General features: G+C 40.1%; 1 protein-coding gene across 1 annotated transcript in view; it reads right to left on the bottom strand.

Moving 5' to 3' along the window:
• ZNF682 (zinc finger protein 682) overlaps positions 1-15,276 on the bottom strand; it is a 30,272-nt gene that overhangs the window by 11,812 nt on the left and 3,184 nt on the right. The window contains exons 2-3 of the mRNA XM_007995942.3: positions 7,329-7,455; positions 6,091-6,186 (exon numbers count right to left, since the gene is read on the bottom strand). Of these exons, the coding sequence (XP_007994133.3) occupies positions 6,091-6,186; positions 7,329-7,455 (223 nt within the window). The remainder of the gene's footprint in view (positions 1-6,090; positions 6,187-7,328; positions 7,456-15,276) is intronic.

Here is a 15,276-nt window from a genome sequence, read left to right as displayed (position 1 = left end):
TTTGTCACCATGTGTATAGTTCTATAAGAAATGGTAAAGTAAATATATACACAGATCTACAATTTTCTACTATAATAATGGTGCATAAAACTGAAAATCCTGCCGTAGAATTTAATAAACCAAAACACAAATTTGTGTAAATCTCTTAATAGATACACAATACGAAATGATATAATGTGTGACATTAATAACAAAGGATGTAAAAAGGTATAGTTTTATATTCAATTGAAGTAAAGATGTCATGGGATTTAAGTATATTGTTATGTTTCATAAACTCTCATTTTTCAAGGTGATCACAAAAATACCTATAAAAGATATGCAAAAGAAAATGAAAAAGGAATCAAAGTATGCCACTACAAAATTAACAAAACAAAAACAAAGGCAGTAAGAGAGGAAATGAGGGAAAACATATTTATGACAAGCACAGAAAGTAATCAAAAACAAAACACTACTAGTAATTTTATTTCTTTCTGGTATTATTTTAAATATGAACAGATTGAACCCCTTAAAAAAGTAAAATAGACTGCTCTGCCTATGGAGTAGCCATTCTTTTATTCCTTTACTCTCTTAATAAATTTGCTTTCACTTTAAAAAAAAAAAAAAAAAAAAAAGTAAAATAGCCGAATGAGTTAAAAACAAAATCTTACAATGTGCGTCTTTAGGGGACTCACTTTAGTTTTAAGGAGACAAACAGACTGAAAGTGACAGGATACAAAAATATATTCCATTCAAACAGTAAGCACAAGTGGGTGGGGTGGCCATAGTTAGACAAAATCCACTTTAAGTAAAAAACTATTACAAAAGATAAAGATTGGTATTATATAATGGCAAAATGGATCCATTTACCAGGAATCTATAACACATATAACTGTCATATAACATTAGCACTCTCAAACATATAAAACAAATATTGACAGAAGTTAAGAAACAAATACACAGCAGCACAATAATTATAGACTTCAAGGCCTCATTCTCAATCATGAATATAAAAAAATCAGATCGATTAATAAGCAAATAAAAAACTTAAACGTTACACACCAATTAGACCTAAGAGACATATACAGAACGTTCCAGTTAAAAGCAGCAGAATACATAATATTCTCAATCACACATAGAGCATTCTGTTCGGATGCTTAACAAGTCTTAATAAATTTAAGGAGACTGAAATCATACAGTGTATATTTTCTGACCAAAATGGAATGAAACTAGAAATCAGAAGCAAAAGTAAAATTGTAAATCCAAAAAATGTGGACATTAAACCCACTCAAACATATTCTTGCTCAAGGATCAGATAATTTCATTTTGTTAAGATGTCAACATGCACAGCCACATACAAATTCAATGTAATATCAGAATCTTCATGGTACTTTTTTTTTGCAGAAATATATTTAAGATTCTCAAATTCTTTTAGGAGCTATAACTAGCAAAACACCCTTTAAAAAGAACAACAAAGAGGTATTACACTTCCTGGTTTTACAACACATTACCCAAAGCTATAAAGATACAAATAATGTGGTATTAGCACAAAGAAAAATAAATGGATGATAAAACAAAATAGAGAGCTCAAAATTAAGCACGTGTGTTCGTAATCAATGACCTTATATAAGATTGCTATGGCCACACAATGGGGAAGAAAATAGTTTTTTTGACAAATGATGTTGAAACTGAGTATTTACATGAAAAAAATAAAGTTGAGCCCTTCCGTTACATGCACCATATAAAAACAGTATTTAAAATGGATGAAATACTTGAACATAAAAATATAACAAACTTCCTAGATAAATATATGGGGGAAAATATGACATTGGACTTGGCACTAATTTCTTGTTACAAAAGACAAAGAATTTGATGTCATTTTCTTAGATATGAAATCAAATGCATAAGGAAAAAATAATAGAGAAATGGGACTACATCAAACTTCAAAATTTGTGCCCATCAAAGGAAAAATTTAGTGGGGTGAAAATGCTGCCTAAGAAATGGGTGAAATATTTGAAAATCACATATTTGATAGGAGTTAATTTTCACAATATATAAACAATGTCTAAAACTCAACAATAAAATGTGAGTAGCTTAAGAAATGGACAAATAATTGAACTGGCATCTCTCCAAAGAAGATACATAAATGGCTTATAAGCATTTGAAAGGATGCTCAAGATTACTAACTTTTAGACCACTGCAAAGTAAAAATCACAGTAAAATATTACCTCAAACCCATTAGGAGAGCCATTAAGAAATGTAACCACCCTTCCAAAAAAATTGTTATGGATATGGAAAATTGAGAGGCCTTTTGAGTCACTGGTAGGCAAAAATGATGCAGCTACTGTAAAAAACATACTATGAAGGTTTCTCAAAAAATTAAAAATGGAATTACTATATAATCCAGCAAACATGGAAAATCCTATTTGATACTGTTCTTGGCAGTTATTTTTTGGGGTATGACACCCAAAGCACAGAAACAAAAGCAAACATAAATAAGTGGGACTGCATCAAACTGAAATTTTTCTGCACAGCAAAGAAAATAAAACAAGGAAACTTACAGGATGAAAAAAAAATATTTGCAAGCCATGCATCTGATAAGAAGTTAATATCCAGAATATATAAGGAATTCACACAAATCAAAGGCAAAGACAATAAGAAGAATGATAATAAGAACTAAATTGAAAAACAGACTGAATGGATAGGTATTTTTCCAGTGAAGACAAAGAGCGAACAGGTATGAGAAAAGGACCTCAACATCACCAGTCATCAGGCAGGTGCAAACCAAAACGATGATAAAATATCACTTCACATTTGTTAGGATGGCTATTATCAAGTCACATGTATATTTTTTGGGTGATGGATACCCTAAAAGCACTGACTTCACCACCATGCAATCTATCTGTGTAATAAGGTTGCACTCATATCCCACAAATTCATACAAAAAGAATAGGGCTGGGTATGGTGGCTCATGCCTGTAATCCCAGCATTTTGGGAATCTGAGGTAAGACGACTGCTTGAGCAAAGGCGTTCAAGGCCAGCCCTGGCAACACAGTGAGACCCCTTCTCTGTTAAAAAAAAAAAAAAAAGAAAGAAATTTTAAGTATAAAAACATTTTTAAAAAGAGATAACAAGTGTTGACAAGTGTGTGATGAAAACAATCTTGTACATTGTTGGTGTGTTGTAAATTGGTAGAGTCATTATGAAAACCAGTATGGACATTCTTTAAAAAATAAAATTAGGCCAAGTACGGTGCCTCACACCTGTAATACCAGCACTTTGGAAGGCTGAGGTGGGCGGATCATGAGGTCACGAGTTTGAGACCAGCCTGGCCAACATGGTGAAACCCTGTCTCTACTAAAAATACAAAAATTAGCTGGACGTGGTGACAAGCGCCTGTAATCCAAGCTACTCAGGAAGCTGAGGCAGCAGAATCGTTTGAACCCGGGAGGCGGAGGTTGCAATGAGCTGAGATCGTGCCACTGCACTCCAGCCTGGGTGACAGGGTGAGACTCCATCTCAAAAATAAATAATATTTTAATATTTATATTATATATATATTATTTATAAATTTTATATATTCATAAATAATATATTTATATTATTTATAAAATAAATAAATTAAATTTTAAAAAAATTCCACATAATCCAGCAATCCCACTTCTGTGTATGTAACCAAAGGAAACTATTTCTAATATTTGCATCTCCATGTTCATTTCACAATTGCCAAGACATGAAAACAAGAAAACATGAAGACATGTTTGTGGACACTGACTGGATAAAGAAAATATGGCATATATACACAATACAGTATTATTCAGCCATAAACAATCATGAAATGCTGCCAACATTTCAACGACATGGATGGACCTGGAAGACATTCTACTAAGTGAAATAAGCCAGACACAGAAAGAAAAATAATGCACGATCTCACCTCTATTTGTAATCTACAAAGGATGAACTCATAGAAACAGAGAGTACAAAGCTGGCTGACCCAGTCTGGAAGTAGGGAAAATGGGAAGATGTTCAATGAGTGCATACTGCCAGTCATGAAATGAATAAGTTTTGGGGATCTAATGCGTAGCATCATGGCTATAGTTAATCATAATGCTCTATATCAGGGGTACCCAGTCTTTTGGCTTTCCTGGGCCACACTGGAAGAAGAATTGTCCTGGGCCATGCATAAAATACACTAACACTAATCATAGCTGATTAGCTTTCAAAAATCTCATGTTTTAAGGAAAATTTGTGTTTGGCCACGTTCAAAGCCATCCTGGGCTGCATGCAGCCAGCAGGACACGAGTTGGACGAACGTGCTCCATATGCTTACATTTTAATAAGACAGCAAACCTTTAGTGTTCTCACTACAAAAGAAAACGCTGCATGCTGGCTCATGCCTGTAATTCCAGCACTTTGGGAGGCCAAGAAGGGTGGGTCACATGAGGCCAGGAGTTTGAGACCAGCCTGTAATTCCAGCTACTTGGGAGGCTGAGGCACAAGAATCACTTGAACCTGGGAGGCAGAGGTTGCAGTGAGCCGAGATCCTGCCACTGCACTCCAGTCTATGTGACAGAGTGAGACTCGTCTCAAAAAAGAAAACAAAACAAAAAAATAACTCTGTGAGGTAACAGATGCATTCATTAACTGTATTAATCATTTCACAATGTTTACACATACAACATCATTACATTTTACATAATAAATAGTTATATACTTTTAATTTGTGGAAAGTAACCACACGGTCCACACATGTATATGTGTGGGTATATTTGTGTGTATATGTACACACATCTCAACTAGTCCAATTGAAGAAGCTGGGAAAATAAAGTTTAAATTACCAATTTTAGTTCACACTGAAAATATAAAATGTAGAAATAAAATAATATTAGATTTTCTTATATTTAGGGAGATGCTTAGCATTATAAAAAAATTACTGAATAGGAATTTCTGTAGAATCACATTTGAAAATGTTGTAAGGGGCTGGGCACGGTGGCTCACGCCTGTAATTCCAGCGCTTTGGGAGACTGAGGCGGGTGGATCACCTGAAGTCAGGAGTTCTAGACCAACCTGGCCAACATGGTGAAACCCTGTCTCTACTAAAATACAAAGGTAGCTGGGCGTGGTGGTGCACACCTGTAATCCCAGCTACTTGGGTGGCTTAGGTGGGAGAGTCGCTTGAACCCAGAAGGCAGAGGTTGCAGTGAGCCAAGATGGCGCCATGCACTCCAGCCTGGGTGACAGAGTGAACCTCCATCGCAAAACCAAACAAACAAAAAAATTTATTTAAAAAAAAAAGAAAGAAACCTCCATAAGAAATCATAAAGCAGAAAACATACCACATCTGTTTGTGGTGTTACTGGGATTTTGGAACCAAATATGGTTAACACTAATACTCTCACACATTTCAGAAATAATGCAAACAATAACAACAACAAAAACCCAAACCAAACCAAACCAAACCAAACCAAAACAAAAACCTTAAAAAAAAAGTTTAAAGGCCGGGCATGGTGGCTCATGCCCGTAATCCCACCACTTTGGGAGGCCGAGGTGGATGGATCACCTGAGGTCGGGAGTTCAAGACCAGCCTCAACAACTTGGAGAAACCCCATCTCTACTAAAAATACAAAATTAGCTGGCTGTGGTGGCACATGTAATCCCAGCTACTTGGGAGGCTGAGGCAGGAGAATCACTTGAACCCAGGAGGCGGAGGTCATGGTGAGCCAAGATTGTGACATTGTACTCCAGCCTGGGAAACAAGAGCGAAAATCTCTCTCTCAAAAGAAAAGAAAAAAATAGTTTAACATAGAGTTCCTCAAAAATACACATATATTCCTGTGGCCTCTGAGACAATGAAAGGGCAGTCAGATAATAAAGTCTGTTATAAGCCAAGAAGAGGACTTTGGCTCTCACTGTAACCTCAAAGGAAGGCTACTTTTTAGAGAATTTAGGAGCATCAGACAGAAGATGCCTCTATGTGAGAGCAAGAAAAAATAACCATGCTCCTCAAAATCATCTCCATTGAAGCAGAGCCTCTCAAATAACTTTTGAAGCCCGTCTTCCCCCTTGGCCTTTGGAGCTTTCACCTGTGGCATGTGTTTCATTCATCCAACCTACCTGAGGGTTTAGCTATGGTCTCATGTCTCTTCACATTCCAGGGCTCCTGTCTTTGCTCCAGACAGCTAATCAGTTCTGGCTTAGAAACAGTCAGACCTGTTTTATTAGAAAAAAGTAATGTGATGCTTGCTGGGATTCTCCAATTACCAACCTAGTGTTGTGCTCTGTAGAGAAGACAGAATATTATAGATGATTCTAGAAAATTAATAATAAGGCCAGGTGTGTTGGCTCACGCCTGTAATCCCAACATTTTGGGAGGCCGAAGCGGGCAGATCATGAGGTCAGGAGATTGAGACCATCCTGGCCAACATGGTGAAACCCCATCTCTATAAAAATACAAAAACTAGCAAAGTGTGGTGGCACGTGCCTGTAATCCCAGCTACTTGGGAGGTTTAGGGAGGAGAACCGCTTGAACCCAGGAGGCAGAGATTGCAGTGAGCTGAGATCGCGCTACTGCACTCCAGCCTGGCAACAGAGTGAGACTCTATCTCAAAAAAAAAAAAAAAAAAAGAAAAGAAAATTAATAACAAAATATTTCTAAACAGAAAGTTTAGAATATTTTATATTTTTGGGTGTTTAGCTTCCCTACCCAATACTACTTAATCAAAAATTGGTGGTAGAAGTTGGATTTTAAGGTCTGGTCAATAATATTTTATAAAGGAATTTTTATAATGGAATTCCAAGAATTACCACTGAAGGCTGGGTATGGTAGTTCACACTAGTAATCCCAACACTTTGGGAGGCCAAGGAGGGTGGATCACTTGAGGTCAGGAGTTTGAGACCAGCCTGGCCAACACAGTGAAACCTCCTCTTTACTAAAAATACAAAAATTAGCTGGGTGTGGTGGTGGGTACCTGTAGTCCCAGATACTCAGAGGCTAAAACAGGAGAATCACTTGAACCCAAGACGTGGAGGCTGCAGTGAGCTGGACTGTACCACTGCACTCAAGCCTGGGCAACAGAGCCAGACTCTGTCTCAAAAAAAAAAACAAAAACAAAAAGAATTACCACTAAACTAGAGTGAAAAATGCCCATCACCTCAAGGCAGAAGAAAGTTAATGTAAACATAAAACTTCTTGAAAATTTTCTTCTCTATCCCAACAAATCCCCAAGTTTTCCTTGAAAGCAGAGATCTAAAACTCATTTACACAAAGCAGAAATCCCCACCAAACGTTCTACAGAGGAAGAAAGTTAAATCTTTAGTGTGAAATAGGAATTGTGTATTGAAGTTCTTCTCACCCAGAGAGACCAGGTTTCTGTAGTTCTCTAGCATCACTTTCCTATACAAATTCTGCTGAGCAGGTTTCAGAAACTCCCACTCCTCCAAAGAGAATTCTATGGTCACATCCCTGAATGTCAACAGCTCCTGAAAAACAAAACAAAACAAAACATAGTGACCAACTGTGAATGGGCAGTTTTTGACTCCATGTGAAAAGAGAATTGCTGTGACTTATATCAGTTACTGGAATTATTCAAACCAGTTAAAAATACTGGTATTTTTAACAAAAATATTCTCTGATGTATTCTCTAACACTGAGGAAAGAAAATAGAATCCACGTGGCCAGGTTCGGTGGCTCATGCCTGTAATCCCATCACTTTGGGAGGCCGAGGCAGGCAGATCACCTGAGGTCAGGAATTCCAGACCAGCCTAGCCAACATGGTGAAATGCTGTCTCTACTAGAAATACAAAAATTAGCTGGGTGTGGTGGTGCATGCCTGTAATCCCAGTTACTCAGGAGGCTGAGGGAGGAGAATCGCTTGAACTTGGGAGGCAAAGGTTACAGTAAGCCGAAATCATGGCACTGCACTCCTGCCTGGGCTACAAACCAAAAGGAAAACAGAATCCACAAAACCAATGTAGATACTTTTCTAAATAATCAGTATAAAATTAAGGGCATCAACACAGGCATATATAGTTTGAGTTTTATGTCTGCAGATTACAAAGTTGTAAATATTACTCATACAGAGAAGTCATGATGGTTTAGAAGGTATCTGTCAAATTTTAATGTACACAACAATGAACTACAGATCTAGTTAAAATGCAGTCTGATTCAGGTGATCTCAGGTGAAGCCTGAGTTTCTGAATTTACTTTTTTTTTTTTTTTTTTTTTGAGATGGAGTCTCGCTCTGTCGCCCAGGCTGGAGTGCAGTGGCTGGATCTCAGCTCACTGCAAGTTCCGCCTCCCGCATTTACGCCATTCTCCTGCCTCAGCCTCCCGAGTAGCTGGGACTACAGGCGCCCGCCAGCTAATTTTTTGTGGTTTTTTAGTAGAGACGGGGTTTCACCGTGTTAGCAGGATGGTCTCGATCTCCTGACCTCGTGATCCGCCCGTCTTGGCCTCCCAAAGTGCTGGGATTACAGGCTTGAGCCACCGCGCCCGGCCGAGTTTCTGAATTTCTAACAAGCTAGCCAGTGATACTAATGCGTCCGAATCAAGAATATTTTGTCAAACAGAGCAAGTGGTTGAGCCTCAGTTTATCTGACTAGTAAACAAAGATAAGCCTTCATTTTCCAAAGCAAGCTTTAAGCAAAGAGAATCTAAAAAGAAAGGGGAGTTTGCAGATTAAATGTGATGGTTTATGTACAGTAAATCTCCCAAAGTACTTATGAATAATAAAGATAAAAATAATTAACTTTATAGTTTAAAAAAACCTGTCACAGACAGCCTTAACTTAGTGATCGAAATTAACATGAACTGGGCTGGGCATGGTGGCTCACGCCTGTAATCCCAGCACTTTGGGAGGCTGAGGTGGGCAGATCACGAGGTCAAGAGATCGAGGCCATCCTGGCTAACACGGTGAAACCCCATCTCTACTAAAAATACAAAAACTTAGCTGGGCATGGTGGCACGCACCTGTAATCCCAGCTACTCGGGAGGCAGAGGCAGGAGAATTGCTTGAACGTGGGAGGCGGAGGTTGCAGTGAGCTGAGATTGTGCCACCGCACTCAAACCTGGGCAACAGAGTGAGACTCCATCTCAAAAAAAAAAAAGAAATTAACATGAACTACAACAGAACAAATTGATGTGCAGTATCAACACACATGGGTGGACACATCATCAGAGCTATGATATTATTGGCAACAAAAAGTAAATTATAATCTTAATCTAAGCATAAAGAAACACCTTTATGCAAAGTTCAAGCTACAGATATCTCCCAGGTTTTCTAACCTCTAATAATGTATTTGAATAGTCTTTCCTCAGCATTTTAGAGAGCAAGTCTTATCTAACTATTCTCTTTTCCAGAACCTTCTGAGTTATTCTGGGCAATTAGTGCCATCCTCTTTAAATGTGCATTTTAAAAATCCTGTTTCTGCATAGAGTTGATGGAACATCCAGATGAAACCTAAACAATACACATTCCCCCTTCACTAATATCTGAGGACCCTACACCATCCCTAAGAGAGATCTTAGGTATCTACACCTTTCCACATTGATGTGACACAAAGAAAACTTTATTAATTAATTAATTAATTAATTTATTTATTTTTGAGACAGAGTCACTCTGTCGCCCAGGTTGGAGTCCAGTGAGTTGTGTGATCCCGGCTCACTGCAACCTCGCCTCCTGGGTTCAGGCGATTCTGCCTTAGCCTTCCAAGTAGCTGGGACCACAGGCACGTGCCACCACACCTGGTTCACCTGGTTAATTTTTTGGATTTTTAGTAGATACAGGGTTTCGCCATGTTGCCCCAGCTATTCTCAAACTCCTGGCCTCAAGCGATCCTCCCGCCTCAGCCTCCCAAAGTCCTGGGATTACAGGCATGAGCCACTGTGCCCAGTCACAAAGAACATTTTTATTCTTGCAGGTCATACACTTGATGGTGAGAACTGGTCATGGTACGTAAGAAGCCTAGATAGAAAGAATAAAGGAGAAGGCTCCATTATATAAAACAGAAGAAGCCTCTCACACAACTGCAGCAGGTCAGAGGACAAGATCTGGAAATTTTCAAGGACCACACTTTGAAGGGTAGGGCTCTAAGATGTTGATGCTGACCTGCCATGATGCAGAACATGTTTCCTATGGGCTTTCTGTACATTCTCAATCCGAAGTCAGGCCCTGTCTCATGAGTCCCAGAAGCCAGTGCTTATATGTAGGTTCTAGTGACATCAACCTGGCTGTACATTATCAGGTGTTATAGCATGCTGCGCAAAACCAGAGAAGAGATCCTGTCATGGAGATTCCTTTAACACATTAGAAATGATATGTCAACCAAAAAAAAAAAAAAAAAAAAGAGGTCAAATTAATATAAGTGGAGAGTTCATACGTGCCACATTTGAGAACAGCAAGAACAGCAACCCAGAAGCATAGATTCAAGTTGGCTTGAATATACACTTTGAATAGCAGCAGTGAGAAGCGGATTTTTTTTTTTTTTGGAGACAGTCTCACTTTGTCACCCATGCTGGAGTGCAGTGGCATGATCTCGGCTCACTGCAAACTGAACCCTTGGTTCAAGCAATTCTCCTGCCTCAGTCTCTTGAGTGGCTGGGATTACGGGCATGCCCGGCTAATTTTTTTTGTATGTTTAGTAGAGGCGGGGTTTTGCCATGTTGGCCAGGCTGATCTCGAACTCCTGACCTCAAGTGATCCACCCACCTCAGCCTCCCAAAGTGCTTGGATTACAGGCGTGAGCCACCGTGCCCAGCCAAGAGGTAGATTTTTAAAGGTAAAAAAGGGGAACAGAAAGTGGGCTGATACAAAGTTCTTTATCAAGGATTCTCATTAGTTTACAGGAATAACATTGATTAGTGATTGGCTATATAGGGTTAAGCTAGAAGGTGTGGGCTATAGTGTCCTGTGTGACATTATTAGATTAATTTATAGCTATGTGTGGCAGTAACAAGCAGTTTCAAGAGATGAATACATTGCTCAAAGGAGAAGTAGGACATAATTCTGGATTCATTTGAATGTCTCTCTGGGCCCGATAACTAACAGAACTTGCATCCCTCAGATAAAAGCTCTTTTACTTTCTCAAATCCCAGGGTCTGGATTCAAATTTGGCGTTTCCGATTTAGGTTTCAGAGGTGTGGGGAAGCAGCAGGTGCCCTCTGCACGTTCGCAGGCATTTGTGCAGGAGCAGGAAACACTGTAAATTCTTAGGTCTATTCAATGCATATGTGTAACCCTGACAGGGTTTCTAGGCCCTAATTGTCTCTGAATTCATTTCAGATCTGAAGATGCCAGGGACATTGAAAGAGGTAGAATGGCTGATTGCTGCCCTGTAAAGTTATTTTTGTAGAAATCTGACCTGACTGCTCTACAAGGGACTATAGAACACAAATAGGCAGAGAGACCATTTTGCCTGCAAATTTGGGGTTTGCACAATTGCGGGTTGTGACTGGAAGCCCAAGAGGGAAAGAGCCTCTAGGGTGAAGTCTGATGGGTACCTCCTATGTTTATATCATACCTGGTCTTTTCAGACAGTGTTTTGAAAATGTAATTAAAACCACAATCATCTCCAACCCTAGAAAAACTCTCCACAGTGGCAGAACAGAAAGCAAAAACTGTATGATTACACAATTAAGCCAGAGCGTGACATTAATTGCAGGCAATTTGCTAGGAGATCGCAAAGACAGAAAGAACGTTGTCATAATTAGACCTCAAGAAGAAGACGTGACAGCACTCACTTGTCACAGTTTATCCTAAATCCACCTGGGAATTGGAGAGGTCAGTTGATTATATTCTATAAAAGATAAACTTCCCGCATCTTCATGACAGGAGGTAGTTTTGCAACTTGGAGTGAAATTCAGGTACCTGGTGAAGGTAGGATTTTACTCCTCTATAGAAACTGTGGTGCCAGGTGCGGTGGCTCAATACTGTAATTCCAGCACGTTGGGAGGCGGAGGTGGGCAGATCACCTGAGATCAGGAGTTCGAGACAAGCCTGGCCAACGTGATGAAACCCCGTCTCCACTAAAAATACAAAAAATTAGCCAGACGTTGTGGCGGGCACCTGTAGTCCCACCTACTTGGGAGGCTGAGGCAGGACAATCGCTTGAACCTGGGAGGTGGAGGTTGCGGTGAGCCGAGATCACGCCATTGCACTCCAGCCTGGGTGACAGAGGGAGGCTCCGTCTCAAAAAAAGAAAAAAGAAACTGTGGAAGAGGGATCTATGTTCTTGGCTATTTATATATTAAATCAATGGTTCCTGACTCAGAGTGCTGGGCCATGGTGCTCCTGCCCGTGAAGCTTAGCCTACAGCCTGCAGCCCACACAGACCCTCACTGCTACATCTGTGCTCCAGCACCATGCCACAGAGCAGAGCCCTGGGCTGCAGGAGGAGGCACTCCTGGTTAGAATTATATTTTCACAATAATGGAAATGAAAGTGGTGTTCCAGCCTAAGTTTCTGGGTTTTTTTTTTTTTTGAGACAGAGTCTCGCTCTGTTGCCCAGGCTTTAAAGTGCAGTGACGCGATCTCGGCTCACTACAACCTCCACCTGCGGGGTTCAAGCGATTCTCCTCCCTCAGCCCCTCGAGTAGCTGGGACTACAGGTGCCCACCACCACGCCTGGCTAATTATTGGTATTTTTAGTAGAGACGGGGTTTTGTCATGTTGGTCAAACTAGTTTCAAACTCCTGACCTCAAGTGATCCTCCTGCCTTGGCCTCCCAAAGTGCTGGGATTACAGGCATGAGCCACCACGCCCAGCCTCCAGCTTCAGTTTCTACTGATAACGATGACATGGAAAAAGTACTACTGGATGGCCAGCATGAAGTCTGGATGGAGTTGCTCCACGAGTTGTCATCGTGACAGCCCACCTCACTCACAGACACAAGGTACCAACAGAGATTCTGAAACACCCAAGGCATTGGAGAGAAAAACAGTTATTAGTCTGTGGAAGATTATATTGAGAGAAAGAAAGAAGTTGAAAGCATATTGAAGGAATACTCAGATTCAATATGGGATTGGTTAAGTGAGCAAGAAAAAATTCCCCCCAATGTGTTTCTCTTTAAAGACCCAAAGAGCACAGCTTCTCTCAGCATGAAAAACACGCGCATTCTGAAGAACAGATACAAATTCTATGTAGAATTTCTAGAGGTTTTTCTTCCATTTTTGCTGCTGTCTCATCTGTTGGCCACTGGACTGGGGATTTATATTAGAAGCCATCTAACAACATCCACCGGCATCTTTTGATGAGGAATAGGAAATAACATTGTTCACATACTGGAATTATATCTGAGCTTGCGGCACAGCTAAATGAAGAGCTATTATCATCCATGGGTGGGTGACTGCATCCATTGCATTTATTAGTTCTGTAAATGCTGCATGCCTAAGTTAGTAAAATGAAAAAATAGGGCCAGGTGTGGTGACTCACGCTTGTAATCCCAACACTTTAGGAGGCCGAGGCGGATGGATCACCTGAAGTTGGGAGTTCGAGACCAGCCTGACCAACATGGTGAAACCCCATCTCTACTAAAACTACAAAATTAGCTGGGCGTGGTGGCACATGCCTGTAATCCTAGCTACTTGGGAAACTGAGGCAGGAGAATCACTTGAACCTGGGAGGCAGAGGTTGTGGTGAGCCAAGATCAGGCCATTGCACTCCAGTCTGGGGCAACAAGAGCAAAACTCCATCTCCAAAAAAAAAAGAAAAGAAAAAATAAGGTCAGTCCTGGTGGCTCATGCCTGTAATTCAAGCACTTTGGGAGGCTGAGGCGGGCAGATCGCCTCAGGTCAAAAGTTTGAGACCAGCCTGGCCAGCATGGCGAAACCCTGTCTCTACTAAAAAAATCCAAAAACTAGCCGGGCATATTGGTGAGTACCTGTAATCCCAGCTACTTGGGAAGCTGAGGCATGAGAATTGCTTGAACCTGGGAGGTAGAGGTTGCAATGAGCCGAGATCGTGCCACTGCACTCCACCCTAATCAACAGACTGAAATTCTTTCTCAAATATATATATGTATATATAGACACTAAAATCATGCTGACCTCTAATCATACCTATTGGATTAATTAGTAAGCATATTAATTGATGTGACAGAGGTGGGGTTAATATCTATTGTAACAATTTGTCACTATATTTTTTCTTTTTTTTTTTTTTGAGATGGAGTTTTGCTCTTGTTGCCAAGGCTGGAGTACAATAGCATGATCTTGGCTCACTGCAACCTCTGCCTACCTGTTTCAAGCAATTCTCCTGCCTCAGGCACCCGAGTAGCTGAGATTACAGGTGCCCACCACCACACCCAGCAAATTTTTGTATTTTTAGTAAAGACATTGCTTCACCATGTTGGCCAGGCTGGTCTCGAACTCCTGACCTCATGATCCACCTGCCTCAGCTTCCTAAATTGCTGTGATTACAGGCATGAGCCACCATGTCCGGCCTATTTTCTTTTGATATAAAAAATAAATATCTTAGGATAAATAATTTTAATATATTAGTCATAATGTATGAGTAGTCAAAAATTATCTGTAATATTAACTCAGTTAAAATAATTTATATTTCAAAAGAATGCATAATATTAAAATCATTATTTTAAAGGAGTTTGTCCAAAATAAATATTGTGCTGTTATATTCACACTATTGTACAAAATACTGTTTATTTTATTTTTATATTTTTGAGACGGAGTCTCGCTCTGTTGCACAGGCTGGAGTGTGATCCCAGCTCACTGCAACCTCTGCCTCCCAGGTTCAGGCAATTCTCCTGCCTCAGCCTCCCAAGTAGCTGGGATTACAGGCGCTTGCCACCACACCCAACTAATTTTTGTATTTTTAGTAGAGACGGAGTCTCACTGTGTTGGCCAGGCTGGTCTTGAACTCCTGACCTCAGGTGATACTCCCACCTCAGATTCCCAAAGTGCTGGGATTACAGGCGTGAGCCACTGCACCCGGCCGAAAAAATACTGTTTAATTTAAATGGATGCAGTTTGCCTACACAAGCGTACATATAACTATGCCAACTGTTCTTAAAAAACAAATAGAAACCAAGGTACAGGGCATACTCTAAGCTGGTCTTGCTATTGCAGCATAAGCACTTCGGCCTCCATATATTAGTAATTACCTTGGATCATCAGTTTTCTACCGAAAACACCTATTGTTTTTCTCTCTCCAGATACTGAAGAGATACCCTTCAGTATCTGTGACCCTTTAGCTTTCTGGATTGCTGAATTAAATCCTATCATTTGTGTTCACTTTTTGTTTTTTTTAAGACAAAGTTTCACTCCTGTTGCCCAAGCTAGAGTGAAGTGGG

Source organism: Chlorocebus sabaeus, chromosome 6 (assembly GCF_047675955.1).
Source record: "Chlorocebus sabaeus isolate Y175 chromosome 6, mChlSab1.0.hap1, whole genome shotgun sequence".
Taxonomy (NCBI): Eukaryota; Metazoa; Chordata; class Mammalia; order Primates; family Cercopithecidae; genus Chlorocebus; species Chlorocebus sabaeus.
Note: the sequence above shows the minus strand (reverse complement) of the source record. Positions and strands in the feature narration are given on the sequence as shown.